This window comes from Sebastes umbrosus, chromosome 11 (assembly GCF_015220745.1).
Source record: "Sebastes umbrosus isolate fSebUmb1 chromosome 11, fSebUmb1.pri, whole genome shotgun sequence".
In the NCBI taxonomy this organism is placed as follows: domain Eukaryota; kingdom Metazoa; phylum Chordata; class Actinopteri; order Perciformes; family Sebastidae; genus Sebastes; species Sebastes umbrosus.
In genome coordinates this window covers 9577384-9598807 of record NC_051279.1, presented here as the reverse complement: position 1 = coordinate 9598807, position 21424 = coordinate 9577384, and the positions used below count along the sequence as shown (strand labels likewise).

Genomic DNA, 21424 nt, shown 5'->3' with positions numbered 1-21424 from the left:
TGTACAGTACATTCTAAAAATGTGTAATTTTTATCTAAGTCTATCTATATAACCACCAACCACCAAACTTACGCCATGATGCCAGAGAGGTGGAACATCTCAGCTGACAGGTAGGCCATGTAGCTGTACACAAAGACAAAAAGTGGCTCTATGACACGCGTGTGGGAGGTGAAGCGTGAGGTGAAGGCGGCCAGGATCCCATAGATAGCTCCCACTAGAATGCCACCCAACGCAACCACCAGGAAGGAGATGATTCCCAGGAAACAGTCCAACACCGTCACTGTGCCAGCACCTGAATACTCCTCAAACAGGTGGTATAACACCTAGGAGAAGATGAGTAGATGGGTATGAATAGATAACATTAAAAAGCATCAAAGTGTTGATAGGATGATGACAACTCTAGTGTATTTCATACACCTATCCTACACCATGTGGCTGTACTGATTCTCTGACTGTGGCGAAAAGAGGAACACAGAATAAAGATGTCATAATGATTTGGCCTCTACAACATTGCAGAAAAAAAAACCAGGGTAAACGTCAGAGCAGAGCACAAATCCACAACCAAAGGTAAAAGATGATAGATTGGTTATTTTTAAGACTCTAATTAGCCAGCAAATTTAGAGAGTTGTTCCGATACCAGTATCGCAAATGCGTCCGATTCTGCCCAAAATTCAGTATCAGCAAGTACGCACCGATCCGATACCATAGTTTATTAACACAGATAAAAATGAACTTGTTTAACCGGAAATCAATTCTTCTTCACCACTCCAAAAAAGTAGCTTTCACTGTGCTGTCGTCCTGGATGACTACTGTTTTAGAGCAGCGAAAAAGAAATAATTGCAGGTAGTTTGTCACGATAGCAAACAACAACAGTGCAGTGCTAGTGGAGAGTGTAACGGTAACGCTAGTCAGAGCGAGGAAAATATCAGCCATTTGGCTATATTTCACAATGGAAAATCCAACGAGTAAAACGGCGATAAGTCCAGTATGTAAGGCTTCCGTTTCGAGGGGTGACAGTACCCTAGTAGGGTGTGTGAGTATCGCACCCTGCAGGACAAATTAGCACACAGGCTGTCCACTGAGGAGACAGCTAAGAGAATACAGAATTGTTATTTATTCCTAGCTTCATCTATTTATGTCCTTTGTAACTGACAAACTGAATAATAAAAGAAAGTTCTATCGCATTCATTCTCTGTATCTTTCGCTGATACTGCAAGTTCAGGTATCGGGAAGGAAAAAACGGTATCGGAACATCTCTAGTTTTCAGGTTCTTACTTACTTACTGAACATGGTTTTTGAACATGCAGAAGCTGAGCACATCCTATAACTGTTCTGCAAGGGAAAAGACAACTGCAAAATGTTGCTTGTGCCAAATGGATGAAAAAAATACTTAATGTTCTGTATCAAGCGTTTGGAAAGTATCTCACTATGGGAATATACAGACTCCTGTAATGCCAGACAGGATGATCGTCCAGATCAACTGCCAAGTGCTCCAAGGCTGATGAGCTCTGCTCTGGCTCTCACCAGAGCCTATACCCAAAACTGCCAGCTTGTTTGAGTGTACATTGAAGCCAAAGTAGGAGGTGAACATGTGACCTGGAGACAATGGCCCTTGGGGAATGAGCATACTGGGGAAGATTTATGGAAACATTTAGCACAGTATTCACTTACACAAGTCAATGTCAAAAACACTCGTTGAAACTAAAGCTGGTGCCTCGAATAGCTGTGATGCTAAAGTAACTTTATACTGTAGAAGGTGCCGTTTGTGACCAGGCCAGGTAACAGCTGGTGTGCTGTGAACTGGGGATTGTCACTGGTGTAGTGACAGGGGTAGTCAGTGGATCACTAGCTGTGTGTTGACAGGTTAACTATAAGGTATTGAATTATTCAATTCAACCTGATCTGATGATAACACCCAGTGACTGAGTTTTAAGCTGCTTCAAAGACTGCTGAGCTAAACACCAAAGTTTTAATTTGTGTCAATGAGAAGCCTTCTAGGTGGAAAGGTTTACAACTAACTTGATGGTGCTCTTCATAGAGAGACAATGTTGTTGTTTCTCTGGACACCGGAGTTACAACTGCCACCTAATTATGGCTGTAATAATGATAAAGGAGCGTCTGAGGGCTACAAACAAGTTTACACCTCAGCATTTTATATGTATTCTTGACTAAGGATGGGTACCGAAATCGGGTACTACTTCAAAACTGTAGTATCGATAAGCTCCGACATTAAACGGTTCTGTTATCGGTATTGGAGAAATTAAAAAAATTGATTTCCTATTTATTTATGCTGCATAAACTTTATCTTGTAGGTTTGATCTCACAAACTGTAACATTAAAACATTTGTCAATGATGCATTTTCCAATCCAGAGGAGAGAGAGATCTCTGTCGCCTGTGTGCTTTCTCTGCCTCTCTCCCACAGACACACAGAGGCCGAGACAAAAACAGTCGAAAGTGTGGTTATACTTCAGTCGAGTCGATGCAGACAATGCTTGTGTCAGTCTTTTGCTTGTAAGGGCGGAAACACGAGCAATCTGTCAAAACATCCAGCAAAAGTGCATCCGATTCAGGTGGAGAAATGCACCGTTTTTGACAGACTAGCTCGTAGTTCATCCCTTCTTGTCCCATCCTCCATCATCACATTATAGTTTATAATAGTGATTTGTTCAAAACATGACGATTTCTTATACTATAAAATAATTGGTTATTTTATTTATTTTACTTTTTAATTATCACATTATAAGTGATTCGTTCAAAACGATGCTGTTGCAGTTGCTACTCGAATGTTAATTTATATACAGTGTATATGACAGAATAAAGCAATGTTGATTCTGTTATAAATTTGCTTAATATTTCGTCTTAAAAACAGAAAAACGACCGTTGAGAGTACCGTTAAAGTTACGGATCGATAAGCAGTATCGGTAAGAGTAGTGGTACCATTAAAATCTCGATACCCATCCTTATTCCTGACAGAGAACTGCCTCCAATCTTCCAGTCTACCTTATTGGAGAGACAATAAATGCATTCTCTGATAACAACTGGACGCATGCAAAGTCTGCTACCAGCCACATACTTCCTGTTTTGGTTACTCACCACAGTGACGGCATCGTTGAGCAGTGATTCGCCAAACACCAGGATGTGCAGCAGTTCATTGATGTGGATCTCCTCAAACACAGCTAGCACAGCAACAGGATCCACAGCTGAGACGATGGAGCCGAACAGCAGACAGGGCAGGAGCTCTAGCTGGTGAAGGCTGCTTGGATTGGCCGGCTGGATCTGACACACGGCGTATAGCAGACCCCCGATGAAGAAGGCATTCCACAAGGTCCCTACGACAGCGAACATCAGGATGGTGCCCAGGTTCTCCATGAAGGGACGGATGGGCAGGAAGTAGCCAGCGTCCAGAATGATGGGCGGCAGTAGGCAGAGGAAGAACAATTTAGAGTCCAGCACTGGGGGGACATCTTCTCCAGCCAGTTTGATGAGCCCCCCCACCAGCAGACCCACCGTAATCAACAGGCAGCTCTCTGGCACAATACCGGACAGACGAGGAATCAGGTGGAACCCTGGGAAAAATTGATAGAAAAAAAAGATCAGATGCAATGGCATGGAGGGAGACAAAGAACAAGAATGACGGCGTCACTTACCTGGAAATCAATTTCTGGTAGCATTGCTTTAGGCCTTAACAGTGTTTGTGAGTCTGTGAACGTTACAACAGCAATAAGCTGTGAAATACCACACTTCTGTCCGTACTAGCGACACCCTGGGAACAAATTCTAACTCTCATGTAAGAAAAAGCTACTGTGTGTACCGTTTTTTTTACACATTAATGTTAATTTCAGCATAAAAAAATGGTTATTCTGCAGGGATGCATCGATCCGACTTTTCAGTTCCGATACCGAGTACCGATCCGATATTTTATTTAATAAGGTGTATGCATAACTGTGTGGAAGTCACTGTTCTTTTATGTGTAAGGAAACATCAGGCTGGACTTAAACATTGTTTTCTTAACTTTATAAAACAAAATGTAACAAATAAATATTTTTTTTATTTATTATTTAAATAATAAATAGTACACCAGTGACTTGGTAAAAAATCTTAAAAATTAACAGACGTTTTTATTTAGAAATAAAATAATAAATCTAACAAAATAAAAAAAAATAAATAAAAAATAAATAAATAATAAGAATTACAGTATTTAAGTGTAAACATTTTTAATGCCGCAAAAAAAAGGTCAAAATTTAAACAGGAATAAAAAATCCAGTATATAATGTATATGTATATGTATATAAACACAGAGTAGAATTAAATAGATCGGCCTCATAGTCACCGATACCCGATTCAGCTATTTGAGCCAGTATCGGCCTGATATCCGATCTGGTATCGGTATCTGTGCTTCCCTGGTATTCTGCAGAATAAATGTTTGGACGAAATTCAAAGGTAAACACTTCTGGGCTCTGCGGACATGTCAAAGCTTGCCTGCCCTCCTTTGCTTATTTCAACAGAAACCCCTTAATAACTGATATTGTCAGCATGTGTATAACTAAACGGTATCTCCGGTCTTGAAGTTGTAGGTTGGGGAAAGAACATGAGAAGTGTACCGTGTGTGGTGTAGTTACTGGCGTGACACATAGCTAACCCAATGGCCTTGGAAATTCTTGAATGAAAAATGGAAATAATATGCTCTCATGACATGTTCAACAAGTCAAGGCTGCCATGAACCCACATTCAGGAGATCACGAGACTTATAAAAAAAGTGCTGCAAGTGAAATGAAAAGAGAATCTTTCAACTTCTATTTGTCTTCTCGTTTACACACTAATCCAATTCTGGAGGAGTTCCACATAATTGAAATAACCATTTGCAATTATCTGCCATTGCTTGAGGCTGCATGGCTCACATATCAGAGCTCAAAGCAGCTCTGCAGGGATCCCTGATATATTGTTAATGTCTTTGCAAGCAGTAAGACTTACAAAGGCTGACAAATGACAAAAGCTGCTCGACTCTAAAAGGCTGGCCCGACAAGGCTAACTTAGTGATACCATCACTCCTGAGCTGCTGTGAAGTTTCAAATGAAACTATAAACACAGACGAGGCTGCGAATACAATATATACAGCGAGGTGACAGGACAACTGCAGCCTGTGCATAAATAGTTAACATAGGAAGCTTAAGACTTCAGAGAGACTGCGGCGTGCATTCCATAGTGAGAAGTCTTTCCCTGGCTATATTTACTGAACACTCCAGCAGCACACGAACATGTCATTCTCCAGCTGGCACTGTACCAGCTTATGACATGCTGCATTAACACTAGCACACAAACACACACAGAAATATGAACCAAATAAGGCTACATGCTCACACGCAGGCAAAACAGTCTTATAGGGGTGACTGATGATGTATATCAGTATATCATCAAATAGAAGAGAAGCTCACATGGATTCAATGCCCTTGTGAAAGGCACAAAAAGACCTGTGTTGGCACTCTGTGTGTTTATATTAAACAGAAACAGAGGGATTGACATGTTAATTGAGCCATGTCAACAAGTTGTTCCTCACATCAGCCCTCAGCTACAACTAGTACATGGAACTATGTGGTCCACCCACCTCTATAATTTTAGAACAACAGAACATTAACCCATAGTGTTGTTCCAAGGTTGGATCAAAGCACCCATGGCAGCACACATGTTAAACTATCAATAAGCACCACAGCTAGGGCTGAACTTTTTTATTTATTTTTTTTTTTAAGTTATTTTTTGGGGGCATTTTCCATTTTTATTGACAGGACAGTGGATAGAGTCTTGAAAGGGGGGAGAGAGAGAGAGTGGATGCGGAAAGGGCCACAGGCCGGATTCGAACCCGGGCCGCCGTGGTCAGGACCAAGTCTTAATACATGGACGCCCGCTCTACCAACTGAGCTAACCCAGGCGCCCAGGGCTGAACTTTTTTAAATAAAAAATGTCTAATTGCAATTATTTTGACTGATATTGTAATTGTGATATGATTTGTGATATTCGAGGGAATGATAATTTTTACACCATTATTCTCATTTTCAATGCAAAACAGATTTAAATCATTATGGTGTGATTTTTTTGCAGGGATCTGCACCAAACAAAGATGTTTTCTTAAACCTGCAGTAGGCAGAATATTTTTGGAATCATTGGGCAAAAATTCCATAATAACCTTTTAGCATATTGTAATTCAAGTGTTCTGAGAAAAAAAACTAGACTTCTGCACCTCCTCCTGGCTCTGTTTTCAGGCTTTAGAAAATCTAGGCCGTGACAGGAGACTTTGGCCAATCACAGGTCATTTCAGAGAGAGAGCGTTCCTATTGGCTGTGCTCCGGCTAATGGGCGGTGCTCGGTATTTCCTCAACAGATCTCAACCGGTTTCCGGGTCACAAACTTTCTCATTTTACAGCTAAACAGTAAACTACAAGATGTTTTTGAAAACATTATACGTGAGAAATAGGCATTACAGTAACAGAATATTGATTCATATTTGATCAGCGCTGCCTAGTTTGACAGTTTGATCAGAGTTGGCGAGTGATTGAGAGACGGCAAGGCTCCGGCTCGGCTCTGATCGGTTGCTTTCCTCCGGTCTGTGAAATCTTACAGATGCCATTAGGAGCACTAGAGGACACTGAGGCACATGATTTTATTCAAATTACCTGTTTCATGCACTACTGTCAGGATTTTTTTAATCATATTTGCTCCATTTCTACCCACTGCAGCTTTAAGTCTGTAGGATATGATGTGTGGGCCAGGACATTTCTACAGCACCACACTATTCAATTTAAAATGGTATGTTGACACACATTTCACCTTTAACAAATATTGCGATTTCAATAATAAAATTGTGATTAATTGTGCGGCCCTAACCACAGCTACAAAGTTGAAGCTCTCCAGGACAAGACTGGACGGTGCAGTGACAGCAGCACCATCTGGCACAGTAGCCACTGGGCATTTTCCCTCCTGGGTTAAGAAGGGAGGGGCAGGCAGGTGAACAGCTCAGGCCTGCTCCAATTTGCTTACATATGCATAATGAGGACAGCGGAGCAGCTAATTCACTAACTAGCACATTGCATAATGGCCAGGCTCACTGAAAGTAAATAGATAATTTATAATCATGACACAAGCCGGATATTTAACCTCCATTTCCATCATTTCAACGTCGCAGGGCTTTGTCTGAATATATAAATTCTCTGTTGGAATACAAGACATCTGAGATAGTGGGGGAGGGGTATTCATACTTGGGCAGCTTGAGGACAACACTATTCCTGTTTCAGTACACAAACTCAACAAGTGCATGTCTGTGGATTATGCAGCTGCATGCAGCTGTAGCTCTGTAGCTTTGAGGAAAGATAGTGAGGGATTCTTTGTCTTAAACCGTCCTTAAGGAGACCTAATTTCCCCACAGCGAGCTGTCAGAGACAGAGTGCTCTTCTCTTTTTTCAGTGCACTTTAATAGAAAACAGGAACCACCCACAAATCCACAGAGTCTTAGCAGCCAGGTGGGTTAATAAAAGATATTCTGTGATTGCAACTGTTTGAAACACAGTAAACAGAAACCCTATGTGACTCTGCCCCGAAGGCTTACGCGGCAAGCAGGATGTAAATTCCACAGCTAGTTCTCAGACGATCCACAGCACAGTGTCTCTTAAGAAGAAAGAGTCAATCTGCTTAATGAAGGCTTCGAAATGAAAGCTAAATTAGCACCATAAAATAGCGAATTGATGTTCCCAACATCTCAACCCCCTATAGACACTGTTACATAATTAAAAAGCTGTGTCTAAGTGTTTGAGACCTCAACACCACAGAGATCTCTGTTCAGTGTGGGAGACCACAGATTACACAAGTGGGCCTGCACACCTCCAGTAAGCTAATTGGTTCCCAGATGAACAGAATAGATTACAGTGGAAGGCCTTCCACACAAAATGTATACCCACGGTTACAAATGCCTGAAAAGAATTGCAAAGAATTTAAAGAATCCCCTCTTAACAATTTGAACACGTCATGCATGTACACAAAGCATGCCAGATACCTAATGCATTTAGCATTATCTTTAACGGAAGACAAGCAGCCTGTTGCAAGCTGGACGTCAATCCATACAACAAGGAGTTGCAGGATCCAAAAAAACACGATCTGCAAACAAAGAGCATTTACTTTCACAAGTCAGATCTCGAGGTGCCTTGTGCTCTACATTTTTGAGCAAACACATTGCATATGTTTGCGTATCGTTGCACTGCCATAGAGTGCTGCAGGGATGACGTATTTGTCCAAACAAATGGACAAATGACAACATGGTCGTATGACTTTACGTCACCACCGCTGAGCTAAAGGCGGACTAGTTTTCTGCGTGACAACGTTTAGTAGTCTCATTCAACCACTTGTTAGCAACCGCCTTTTTTAAGACGCGTAAAAAAGCTTCACGAGAGGGATAACTTCTGATGTGTTTTATATTGTAGAACAAAGCATTAAAATCTCTTAGGCTTGTGTTAACCATAGACCTTATTTCAGGCATCTAACCAAAAACCCACTCAAAAAACCCACTGACTTTGAGACGGAGGAACTGGAAGTGAAAAAATGAAAATTCATTTCCGTGTTTTAGGAGTCAATCCTTCAGCACTCTACACAAAGGTAAAATAAACATCCTCTGTAAACAGCTGACTAAAAGTGAGGGCCACCAACTGAAGGAGTTCAAGAAGACAGCAACTTACCAATATTATCTAAGAACTGATAGCCTCATGGTGTATTTTAATCCTAGTAATTGAGTTATAATAGCCTAGAGCATGTGCATGGAAACATACAGAGAATGGAATGCTCTGTACAACTTTATTCACATACTTGACCATAAACACATGCTTATTTTCAGCAATACCCACAGGGACTGTTTCCAGTGTAGACAAGGTTTTAGGAGTCCATCCATACAACCAAACACTTACACCTGGGAGCGGCCCAGTTATACAAACATCATCTGTTGTTCAACAGCCAGAGGGAGAACTTCTGGTCATGCAGAGCTATTTAATACTCAGAACTACCCATACTTCAAAGCTCTACTAAAAAGAAACAAGTATGACTGAACAGAGGGTGGCATGGGAAACCAAGTGGTGGTATTATTAGAAGACAAGGAGTCCCATGATCCCTTGTGTTAAGTGATCTTCTGAGTGACATTAAGTAATGAACCTGAGCCAGGGTACTTTTGGTTCCCTTTGCTTTCGCTGCCTGAATCATGATCCATAAATAGGCCCATACTTGCCAAAGTGTCAGAGACTTTGTTCCCTGCAATGTAGTGTCATTTTAAAGAATGAAAATAGCAAAATAGGTACACTGCAACAGCATTTTTATGTTAAATACTTTTAATTCTCAGAAAAGAACAATTTGCTACTATGGCGTGAACTTGCATGAATCTCTGACATAAACTAATATTCATCAGTTTGCATTCATTCATTCATTTTTTTGTTCCAGCTTGAGTATTTCTTTCTCTCAGTACTCTTCATCTCTCACTCACTGAAGGCCCTTTCAGACACAACACAACGGCACCACTGCGCTCTAAAACCAGTTATTTCTAATGGCTTGCGTCAGCTTTTCGCTGCGTCGAGGAAACACCAAATTTGGTTGCTGCGTGATATGATGTGCGCTGACCCAGCAGCGAGCACACCTCAAACCACATTGTGTCGCGAGCAGCTTTCTTCTGCCAGGAAACGACATTTGGTGTGGCTGTATTGTTGTTTGGGTGGAAACAGTAGGGCTTATACACGCTGTACAATGCCAGAAACGGGTTGAGATAATGAAAAGGAAAAAAAGGTGTGAAAATGTATCAGAAATCGGGAAAATATGGTAGAATTGTGACTCCGGGAGGACACCGGGAGAGGACATTGAAAAACGTGAGTCTCCCAGGAAAATCGGGAGGGTTGGCAAGTATGAATAGGCCACAACAACTGACATTTAAAGTTGAATCAGACAATTAAAAATAACAGGGATATGAAGACTGTAGGCTCATTTTTTGAAGATATGTGAGTATTAACACACCAGCTAAAGCTCTGTTGGGGTGTTCCTGTCATGCCAAATTCAATATTATCCCTTATCATCTTTTCATATCATAGCAAAGCCTCACAACTTTTATATTTCAATATAATATGAATCCTAAATCTGTCATAGCGTGAGATCTTACATCCGTGAGAGTCTGTGCCTTTTGTGAAAATGTGATATTTTAGTCTCAGCTCTCCCCAGCAGGAGCTGTTGAATAATACTCAGCAGCTCACGGGAATGTCTTTTCAATTCTCAAGGATAGGAAAATACCTAAATGCCGAAGCTCTGCAAACAAAGCCATTTACACAAAACCTATCAATAAAAAAGAAGATGGGCAGTGTAGTCCTGGAGGACAGAGCAAACAGGTCGTGACTGGATGGACTAAACGTATTACCGCTGGTGCCTCGAGCAGTGGCGCAGTCAACACTGAATCCAAGAATGACACTCTAAATGACCCGTTATCATTCACGTGTGACCAGAAGGGACAAGTGAAGACTGTGCAAAGCTGGACAACCGGGAAGAGAACGAGACAAAAAGCCATTTCAGCATCACTACAGACCCTTCTAAAAACTCTCAACACATCCAGGACCCAGGACAAAAGGCTCAGTGGAGGAAGCCTGACATGTCCGACCTAGGCTAAGTGGTGACAGTTAACACATTCTTAAATCTCTCCAGCATGACTCCAATTATGGCCTTCGGTGCTCATCAAGTGAAGAGCCGTACCACAGGAGATAAGATAAGTGAAAAGGAGGGCTGTGAACTTCAAAGAGAAGAAAGTGCTGTCAAGACATACAGTATGTATGAAAGAGATAGGCGATAAGTGCACTCAAAGGAAGAAAAAAAAAAAACAGTACGCAACCTGTGTAAGGACTTTTATGCCAGACTCTTGAACTATTAGATCATGGGGTTCATCACGGCCGCTTGTCAATGAAGGCAGGCGCTGTGTCCTTATCCCGCTCCCTCCTGAGCGCCTTTATGCAGAAAGGTTATTGAAAACCAGCAAAGGGTAACACGTCTTTTACTTCTTAATGTGTACCCAGTGTCAACGGCACAGCCTGGTACCTGCTATGCACTATCATTTCCAAAGCCAAGAGCTGTGTGCTGTTGCCAGGTGACTAATTGTACACTGCTGGCAACCAAATATGCCGGAGCAAGCGAACACAAAAGAGAGAAAACATTTAAACAGTCGCTTTGTTAAAGGAGGTGACGGATGATATGTTCATTTGATTCTTTCTGTGGAAATCGAGATGTTAAACCGGTTGGCCCGCTTTCCAACGCCATGATGATAACAGGAAGGTCAGGAAACACATTCATTTCAGAGCGGTGCAGGCCTTGTTCCTGACTACAGTGCTATGTAAAAAATAAACTTTTGTGAGTCATTGTTTGATTGTTTGATGCAGATCATTGTGCTCCTCAAGTTGCTTGTGCAAGGCCGATGTTGGTTTAAATTATTAATAATGGCCAGCTGCTGGTATATTTCGTTATGATCGCTGACGCCATATCTGCACAACAATATCACCGGCTCACATGGGTGACTCTTCCTCACACGGTTATGATTCTCAGCAATAGAAATGTTTGATCCTTACTAGAATTCACAAGCACATCATCCATAAATAACTACCGAATGGAGTACAATTCAGTGACAGTATCAAATGTCTGGCACCAGCATCACTGGACATAGGCTTTCTAGTGATCAGAGTGTCTGATGTTTAAAAGTATAAAAATGTTCAGGTTAGATACTTGTATTTCTGGTTTCTACTAGAACACGTTTGCATGTAACCTGACCCTGTCAGATAATTGGTCCGTTGTCTGTCTTGTTAGAAGTGGGAACCAAACGTCAGATATCTTCCACAGAGATAAACAAAACATTCATTTTGGACCCGCCAAAATTTTTAAAATGATTAACTCACAATCATAATATTTTTTTTTCCCGGAAAATCCATACTTTTATTCGGCACCTTTCTAAAAGCTCTGTGGATGTATTATTATTATTTTTTTCATTTAATATTTGTCCACATAAAAATGTTATCAATAACACCTTTAACATTAGCACAAACACTGTAGATACTACCAGTATATCCACCTTTATAAACTCGTCTTGTGACTAACAGGAAATGGTCTTGTTTCATGGAGGTAAAGAGTCCAAGCCACTTATACCAATGAAACAGAAAACAGTGTCAATTGCAACCACTAATTGCTGGAATGTCCTTCGCCTATGACACCTAAAATAATGATTGCTGCTTGCAACCCTGTGACGCATGCACAGAACGGAGAACCTTCAAACCAATCAATACTCTCTATTGCTTTGGAAGCTATTTATTTAAAAGTCTTGGATATTGATGATAGGAGTCATGTAATTAAATTTGAGGCAAAGACATCCATTTCTAAGTTTAAGGGCATGTACATGTTTTTCTTAAAGAAAACCTTTGTGCTAAGCCATAACCTAAATAACACATTGAAGATAAGATTGTGACACATTTACTCAAGCTTTACCAAGGGTGTGGTTTCTAATGATGTACCTGGAATCTTTCCAACACAGGCTTTATGATAAGGAATATATTAGGGCCCATATCTCTTTGTGGGTTTGCCAAATCCTGTACAATGGCCTCCAATAAATGTTATTACTTAAACTTACTCATATAAACTTAGTCATATGTCTTGTCAAAGTCTTACTCTGTAAATTCATTATAAGTCTGTTGGTTGATTCTGGCACACTGCTTCAAATTTCATCAACAAAATGTTGTGATTGAATGTTTAAAAATAATATAATAACTGTAGCAGGAGGTACTAGGAGGGACACATACTGTTCAACAATGATTATACAGGTGGATTATGGGTGAACCCAGTGGTACTGATAATGTCTCCCACCGTAGTTATCATCAGTTGTTTACTATAGATAAAGAAATCCTTTAAGGAATGGGCAGGTCTCTTAGTGAACCATTTACTCGACAAACAATAAGCTAAACAATTGCAGCATTCTTCAAACTGAGTTAATCAAAAGATAGTGGGTCTTAGAAAATTGAACCTCTATGCAGTTAAGAAACTCAACAACACACTGTGAAACTCAATTTAAGGTCACAGAGTCAAGTCTGGTAATTACTAGGCAAAAAAACAACATACAGCTTTGCAGTTCGTCAGGTTTAACAGTCAGAAAAGGGAATAGGGCAAAAATCAGATGATTATTAAAACAACTGACAGAATCTGAAAGTGGGTTTTCACTTTATCTGTTTAACACCGATAGATAACCTCCCTATGTCTACTGAAGTTACACTTCAGAATTGCCAGTGAATATGTGCTATATCTTACTACATAACATTGACAAAGGACACTTTTCACAGTTCACGCTTTATATGCCCACTCACAGTTTCACTCCCAAACATCCGGAAGCTGTGTGAACCCACGCTGTCCGAGGAATGAATGAGTACAGTCTTCTGCTTTTCCCCTTATGTCACTTCCTGCTGTCTAAATAAATGACAAAAATACAAAATAACTAATAACCTGACAGAATCCGACAGTGGGTTTTCACTGTATCTGTTTAACACGGATGGATAATCACTCTATGTCTACTGACGTTACAATTCTGGATTGCCAGTGAATATGTGCTATATCTTACTACATGCCATTGACAAAGGACACTTTTCACAAATCATGCTGTATATACCCACTCATTGTTTCACTCCCAAACCTCTGTGTGAACCCACGCTGTCCCAGGAATGAATGAGTATAGTCTTCTGCATTTCCCCTTATGTCACTTCCTGCTGTCTACATAAACAACAAAAACACAAAATAACGAATAGCCTGACTGTTTTGACTGTAAAATATCTAAATTTCCACTTAGGTACTTCTACCTACTGTATGTGCTTGAATAGCTTTCACTTTTAGACAAATGTAGTGAGTGTAGCATACAAAGTAATGTCATTCTGTGCCTTCTCCTGTAATTACAACTACTAAAAGCTGTTAATAATAAACAAAGCTTGCATTGATAACAACCAGCTCAATTCTTTATCTGCACCGCCAACACATTCTCAACAACCACGGTAATAAAACTGCAGCCCTGCTGAGAACATGGTCATGATATGGTTATTAAATCACTGCAAACCTAGAGTGGTCTGGCTGTTATTGTATTTTTTGTCTACCAATATCTGATGCAATACTCTCCATAAACATACTAGCAATCAATAATGTTTTCATATTTTCCATTCTTGTTGAACAAATCCATATCACTGAATCTCAAATTAGCTAAATAATACATTTTATTTCACTATGACTCTATTCGGCGGTTGCTCACTCCTACTCATAGGAATCAAGGATCAGGTTGCAGTCCAACTTCCACTACAACAAAAACTATACTCCGATAACAGCAGCTCTGTATGTAATGCTGTGTGGCTTTCATAGACTGCCACACTGAAGTAACACACACACCCTCTCTTCAAATTGTTTGGCCAGTTGTGAATTCTGAATGGAAGGTGAGACTAACTGGACTTGTAAGACACGTTATAAAGAAATTCGCTGGAAGGAGGGAAACACTGGAGTCGAGCAGCTTCACACACATGTAATTACCAAAAAAAGTGTGTCCCACTGCCCACTCATGTATTACTGGAGTGAATATTATCAGACCTGCCCCAATCTAAAGGTCAATATGAAAGTCGGAGCCCGGCGGATCTTTGATGAGGCTGTAAACTATTAGTAGCACTACACCCTACTACAGTGTACTCATTGTTTGTAACTGCAGGTGAGGTCTTGTTTATGAGTTTGCGGTTACATATTAAATTCGCAAAATGGAATTGGAACAAGGTCATTTAGATAATAGCTTAGCTTGCTAGCAATTTATCAAATTAACACTTCCTGATTATAACTGAACAGACCTTTCAACCTTTCAAACACACCCTTCCCCTGAACACAGTGGATCACTTGAACGGCTCAAGAAATTAATTTTCCGTTCTTTTACTCCATTGACGTTCATATATATATATATATATATATATATAAAGAGAGAGAGAGAGTTTTAAGCATGGAACCAAGCCAACCAGCTCAAGATGAAATGTGACCATAAATATTTGATTCGGAGCAAAGAAAAAGGGGAAAAAATGTACAAGAATGTGTTCATAATTATTTTAAGAGTGAAGGAACTATTTGTCCCATGAACCGTTGCAAACGACGACTCGCTGCCTCTGGAAACTCCCGAAAAATATTTAAACTAACTGTTGTCGATCTAAAATGAAGACAGATTCAGCAACAGCATGCCTTCTTTTTCACATCAGATGATTTCAGAAACATTTCGGTGAATTATTTTTATAATATACGAGACAGTTTCTAAACGAGCCGCCATGTTGGCTCGGTTTGAAATCCGGGAGCAGATTACGGAGAAGCACGTACGAGCATGTACCCTCACTAGCCGTTCGCGGGCGCGGTACACATTCCAATGGTAACAGCGAGCTCCACCAATCAGAGACGTCGCTGTCACACTTAGGATTGTGGGTAGTGTAGTTCTTCTCTATGACATTGCAAATAAAACATGTCTTTCTTAAAACAAAATTGATATCATTAGGACTTGTGGCTTCTATAGGATCATATACCATTGTTTCACAATCTGGTAGCTTGTGGTAAGTCTACCTTGGATGGTTACGACAATATGGCTAATAATCAAAACCATGATTCAGAATATGAATGGGATGCTCACTGTTGAGCTCTATGTAGTAGGATTCTAGTGCCAAATTATAGGTGTAGTCATATGTTGATAAAGAATAAAAGTGATACTGGCCTGTAGCCTAATTACAGGAGCCACAATAGAGGATGTGTCATAAATATAAGGACCTAGCCACTCACTTTAACACTGTTATGTTAGGGCATATTCTTAGAGAAATGACATCCCCTGGGTTTAGATCTATATGAAAAGCTTTTGCACTGGGTATAATCAATTCAAGAAAAGTACTCGTGTGAAAAATAAGGACAGCTACCAAGCACAGACTGACAGGGTTACTTAACAGATAAATGGACTGTGTGGATGTGCTTTTAGGCTTGTAAGATATGAGGTCCATGAACATGAACCAGACGCTGTGCCAAGGCTGAGCAGTGTAGCTGCCTCACTGAATCACCCACAGTCCATTTTCAGTCATCCTGGGATAATCAGAGGCTTAAGGTCACCAATGTCTGCTGCTGTCAGCGCACACACTCATCCTGCCTCATGTCTTTTCTGCCTCTCTGTACCTCCATCATTCCTTTAAGTCTGTCTCTCTCCTGTTCACTCCATGCCCTTGAGCTGCCTCCTAACAGAGAGCCACCCGAGCCAGGTGGTCCCTCTCTCCCCAGAGACACTGGGCTTCTCGCCCAGACAGCGAGGCAGTATCCTCCCTGGCTACAACAGGCTGGTGCTCAGTCAGGCCCCTGATGTCACAAGCTGCTGGCTCTCTGAAAAAGACACCAGGGGGACAATGCAGTGTTTTGTGGAGAAGCACAATGCGGGAAGGCATCGATGATGGAGGGAGGAACAGGACAGTATATAGAAAGAAAGGAGAGCGCCAAGGAGTGGAGAAAAGGAGGGGCAACAAAAGGGTGAGGAGGACACATAAGACACTAAAGCAACAGAGGAAAAAGTGAGGAGCTGGACAGAAGTCTTTCAGTGTGTGAACAGTCTTGAAGTGGCTCAACTCAAATTTTGCTTTTTTGAGACATCCTTCATGACAATGTCGCAAGGCTTTGGCTCACAGTAACGTATAGCAGGAGGTTCCCCCTGTGTTGAAATCTTGCCAAATAGTTGCTGTCCAACATCCAGACTGCTGCACCAAAGCTGCTTAGTCATCACTGTATCATGGAGTAAAGGACAGCACAACAGATGACCCTCTCCACACGAGGCTGACAGATCTGATGAGTAATCTGCCTGACCAGCAATATAGATCCAACCCGGTGAGTCGCCAATTAAACTGAGCTATACTAGCCCAATTTGTTATGTCAGCATAAACGGTCAACGGACTTGCATTTATATAGCACTTTTCTAGTCTTCCAACCACTCAAAGCACTTTACACTACATGTTCACCCATTCACACACACATATTCACACACTGATGGCAGAGGCTGCTAAGGTGCCAGCTTTGCCCATCAGGATTTAATCTAAATACTCATTCACACACCGATGGTTATGCTGGAGCAGTTGGGGATCGACCCACCGACCTTCCGATTGGTGGACAACCTGCTCTGCCCTCTGAGCCACAGCCGGCCCATACCATACCAGTGGCATCTTTAATTGGTATGCAGAACACAAGGGTGGACTGGAGGTCAGGGATTATCCTGTAGTGATAGGTCGTAAACCCATCAAAAGCTATGTGTTGGGGCGGCTGGGTAGCTCAGTCGGTAGAGCGAGCGCCCATGTGTCGCCAAGGCTCTGTCCCTTGCAGCGGTGGACCTGGGTTCGAATCCGGCCTGTGGTCCTTTCCGCATGTCAATTCTCTCTCTCCCCCTTTCAACACTGTCCTATCAATAAAATGCTTAAAAAATGCCCCCAAAAAAATAACATTTAAAAAAAAAAAAAAAAAAAAAAAAAAAAGCTATGTGTTGTGGCATTATTCATTCATTCTCACTGTGCAATATCATTTTCCACTTGTGCAATTTTGTTAAGAGTCTGTTTATTGTCAATACTGTATATACTGTTCCTATTTTTATACTTCCTTCTATTTAAATGGTTCATATTTTGTTACCCTTTGCTTAGCTCTTTTTTACTGTGTCAGCTGATGCATCTTGTTTTTTGCACTATATCCTCTTTGCTGCTGTACACTGCAAATGTCCCCACTAATAAAAGGTATATGTTATCTTATCTTATCTTATCTTATGTAATCCCAATCAAGGTTTAACCTACATATCAGGTGATTTATCTCTGCTGTTATCTGAACCCAGTCTTCAGGTATGATAAAAAAAAAACAGACTTGACCTTTATTTGTTTTGACATGCAGGCAAACTGTGCATATGAACAACTGGCTTTACCTGCAATGACTATACCTGTTAAACCAACCCTCTATGACCTAACCCTTAGCTAGCATTTCCTGGAAAATGCTGAACTCAAACCGCCTAGTAGCTCTGCAGGCTGACTGACACATGAGTGACATTCACATGATATACTCACCTAATTTCATTAAGGAGGCCAGCAGCACCCATAGTGAGACCTCAAAGGGCACGTGTATGTGATGGTAGTCGAGGTCGAGCACGGGGAAAGCCTTTTTAGTGATGTTGTGTTTTTCGTTCATGGAGATTTTGTGGTTGTCCGTATCCTCCGGTTGGCTGGTATCCGGAGAGCTGGAAGCTCCGAGAGGAAACACAGAGCCCTCCAGTAACACCAACACCAGCAGCAAGAGCAGACCTCGCTCCGGTATACTACTCACACTACTACCTGTCCTTGAAGAAGGCATGATGTTGAACAAACAAATGGGCAATTTAATTTGGAGAATAGTTGGTAAAAAACTCTGCTTCAAGAAACTTGTCGCCAGGTAAACAGACGCACCGACGCACAGGCCGAGGGAGGCAAAGCAGGAAACGACAAGATGCCTAAAAGAGTTTCCTTTTTACAGACAAGAAACAAGCAAACCGAGCAGCAGTGTTCCACAAGTTTCTGTGTCAGTGACTATCAATGTCCTCCTCGGTGAAAGATGTCATTGTTGACGCTGGAGACACAGCCTGCATCCCGCTCCACACCTCTTCTCCCCTCCGACTCTCCGAGATAAAACACAGGTCCGTGAAGCAGCCGCGGCGCTCAGAGACTGACCTTGAAGAGAAGATACAATGTTGCAACATTGCATTCTCACGCGCATTCTATATGTAGCAACTTTTTGATTTGAAATGTCTCCGTGTGATGCGGCAATCCACGCTGTGTCTCCCAGGAGAGGACAAGACCTTGGTCCTTGTTCTGTGGGGTGGGGGGGCTCTCAGCCCAGAGTGGAGGATGATGAAGGAGGAGGACTTTCTCTCTCCGCCCCGGCTTTAAGAGGCTTGTCCCGGGTTGCTGCTGTCAAAGCTAAAGAGGCGACTGCTCTTCTTGTCTGCGGAGGTTCGTTTAGCTTCATACAACCTTCAAAACGCACACCCTTTCGCGGAGGTTTGGTAGGATGATGGGAGGAGGAGGAGGAGGAGGAGTAGAGTGAAAAGGGTGGGGGACTATAGTGACACCTATAGGAATGGAGGGTTAAAGTGGTAGTAGTAGGCAGTATGTTTTTGGCATTAAGGCAAAAATTCCATAATGACCTTTCAGCCTAATGTAATTCAAGTGTTCTGAGAGGAAACAGCTCGTTTCAAATGCAGAGTTTCTAAATAAGGGGCTGTGTGTATTTCCCTGTGGATTGAGCGTTTCGATACTTTCACAGTATTTATATTGGACTTAAACCTGCTTTATAACAAAAAAAACATGAAAATCTCACTTTTTTTTAATAATATGGGACCTTTAAGTGTTCTGAGAGATAACTAGACTTCTGCACCTCATCATGTCTCTGTTTTCAGGCTTTAGAAAATCTAGCCTGTGATGGGAGACTTTGGTTAATCACAGGTCATTTCAGAGAGAGAGCGTTCCTATTGGCTGTGCTCCGGCTGATGGGCGGTGCTTGGTATTTCCTCAACAGATCTCAACCGGTTTCCGGGTCACAAATGTTCTCATTTTACAGCCAAACAGTACACTACAAGATGTTTTAGAGAACATTTTACGCGAGAAATAGGCATTACAGTAACAGAATATTGATTCATATTTGATCAGCGCTGCCTAGTTTGACAGTTTATTCAGAGTTGGTGAGTGATGACAGCTGGGGGATGGCAGACTATAGTGACACCTATAGGAATAGAGGGTTAAAGTGGTAGCAGTAGGTAGTATATTTTTGGCATCATTAAGGCAAAATTTCCATAATAACCTTTTTGTAATTTAAAGGTCCCATATTATGCTCATTTTTCAGGTTCATACTTGTATTTAGTGTTTCTACTAGAATATGTTTACATGCTGTAATGTAAAAAACTTTATTTTCCTCATGCTGTCGGCCTGAATGTGCCTGTAGTTATCCTTGGTGTGAAACACTCCGTTTTAGCGCATTTTGACGGATTTGCAACAGAATTGCGTTGCTAGGGGAGGTGTCCCACATTGTCCCACACAAACATACCCTTTGTCCCACATTTGGTTTGTTTGGATCTGGTCATCCTAACACTTAGGCTACGATTGATGCTCACTGTCATCCAGCCAGCCCTGATCACATGAATATAACCATGGAAGTGAGCCTTTGTCTTAATCTCAGATGATGGAAATTATGCCTGAGGACACCAGATCGCTCCATGATCTGAATACTTATTAAGCGTGATGTAACCAGGCATTATGAGCAGTGATATTCACACTGGCTGTCTGAGGTGTGGGGGTGCATACATTTGCAGAAATTGACTTTAGCTGGAATATCAAACTGGCTATAAATGTCCTTTAAGGACATTATGTTTACCTAAGAGGTCAGTTTCAATTAGCATTAGTGTGGGTGTTTTAAAGAAAATTAATCCATGAAGTCATTTTTCAAGCAAATATGCCAAACAATTGCTGGTTTCAGTTTCTCAAACGTGAGATTTGAAATCTCTTTGGGTTTTGGATCGACTGTAAGCACCGTGAGTTGCAGCTCTTAAGATCAGCTTTTGGACAGCTAGTTTTGATATTTAATAATCCAAACAGCCCATTTGTCTCTACTATGATCGAACATTAAACTACAGTAATAACTGTTGAGAAGTGTTTCCAGCTATCTTTTCTAAACTGCCTCGAGTCCCAGACAATTGGGCCAATAAAGATCGACATGGACTGATTATAGTTTAGTGCTCAAATAGCTGCCTTCTGGACTTTTAGAGAAGAGGTTGGTTAGTGAAGACAAAACTAGGGACTGAGGGGGGACATTAATAAGGTATGGTCAGTGTTGATAACAGTGCCCTGCACAGCACACATACATTTAAACACCGCCACAGAGTTCAGGCGACAAACTGTCTGTGCCGTTAGTCATTTCTGTCTCTGTCTATGTCTATGTCCTTATCACTCTTTATGACTGTAAGGTGTTTTATGTTTTACAGCCTCTTATCGCTGTTGGGTCGAATAGTTTCCGCCAGTCCTGCGGTGGGTGTAGACAGCCACGGGCCTCCTCTGATAGACAAGTCCTGATTACATTTTATATTCTTACTGTATACAGTATGTACTACATCATGATCTTCATAGTACACGTTTTTTGCCATTAGTATACAAGAAATCAACATACTTTATTGTTTCATATAATAACAGAACAGGAAATGATGCAATACGTATTTAGCAGTAAAACTGCAACTTCACTGTAAATCAAACTTCACAAAAAGAAAGCAAAATGTGTCTCTAATGATTCACTACTGATTTCCTTCGTATTTTAGCAGAGGTGTGGGCT

At 41.2% G+C, this 21424-nt stretch overlaps 1 protein-coding gene across 2 annotated transcripts in view; it reads right to left on the bottom strand.

Annotated features, from left to right (window-relative positions):
* slc9a1a (solute carrier family 9 member A1a) overlaps positions 1–19118 on the bottom strand; it is a 41776-nt gene extending 22658 nt beyond the window's left edge. Inside the window, exons 1-3 of one of the 2 annotated variants that reach the window (XM_037785001.1) lie at positions 18142–19118; positions 3095–3567; positions 73–323 (exon numbers count right to left, since the gene is read on the bottom strand). In XM_037785001.1, coding sequence (XP_037640929.1) covers positions 73–323; positions 3095–3567; positions 18142–18424 — 1007 coding nt within the window. In that variant the 5' untranslated portion in view covers positions 18425–19118. The remainder of the gene's footprint in view (positions 1–72; positions 324–3094; positions 3568–18141) is intronic. The other variant, XM_037785002.1, reaches the window with a different exon arrangement.
* Between the last annotated feature and the right edge of the window lie 2306 nt (positions 19119–21424).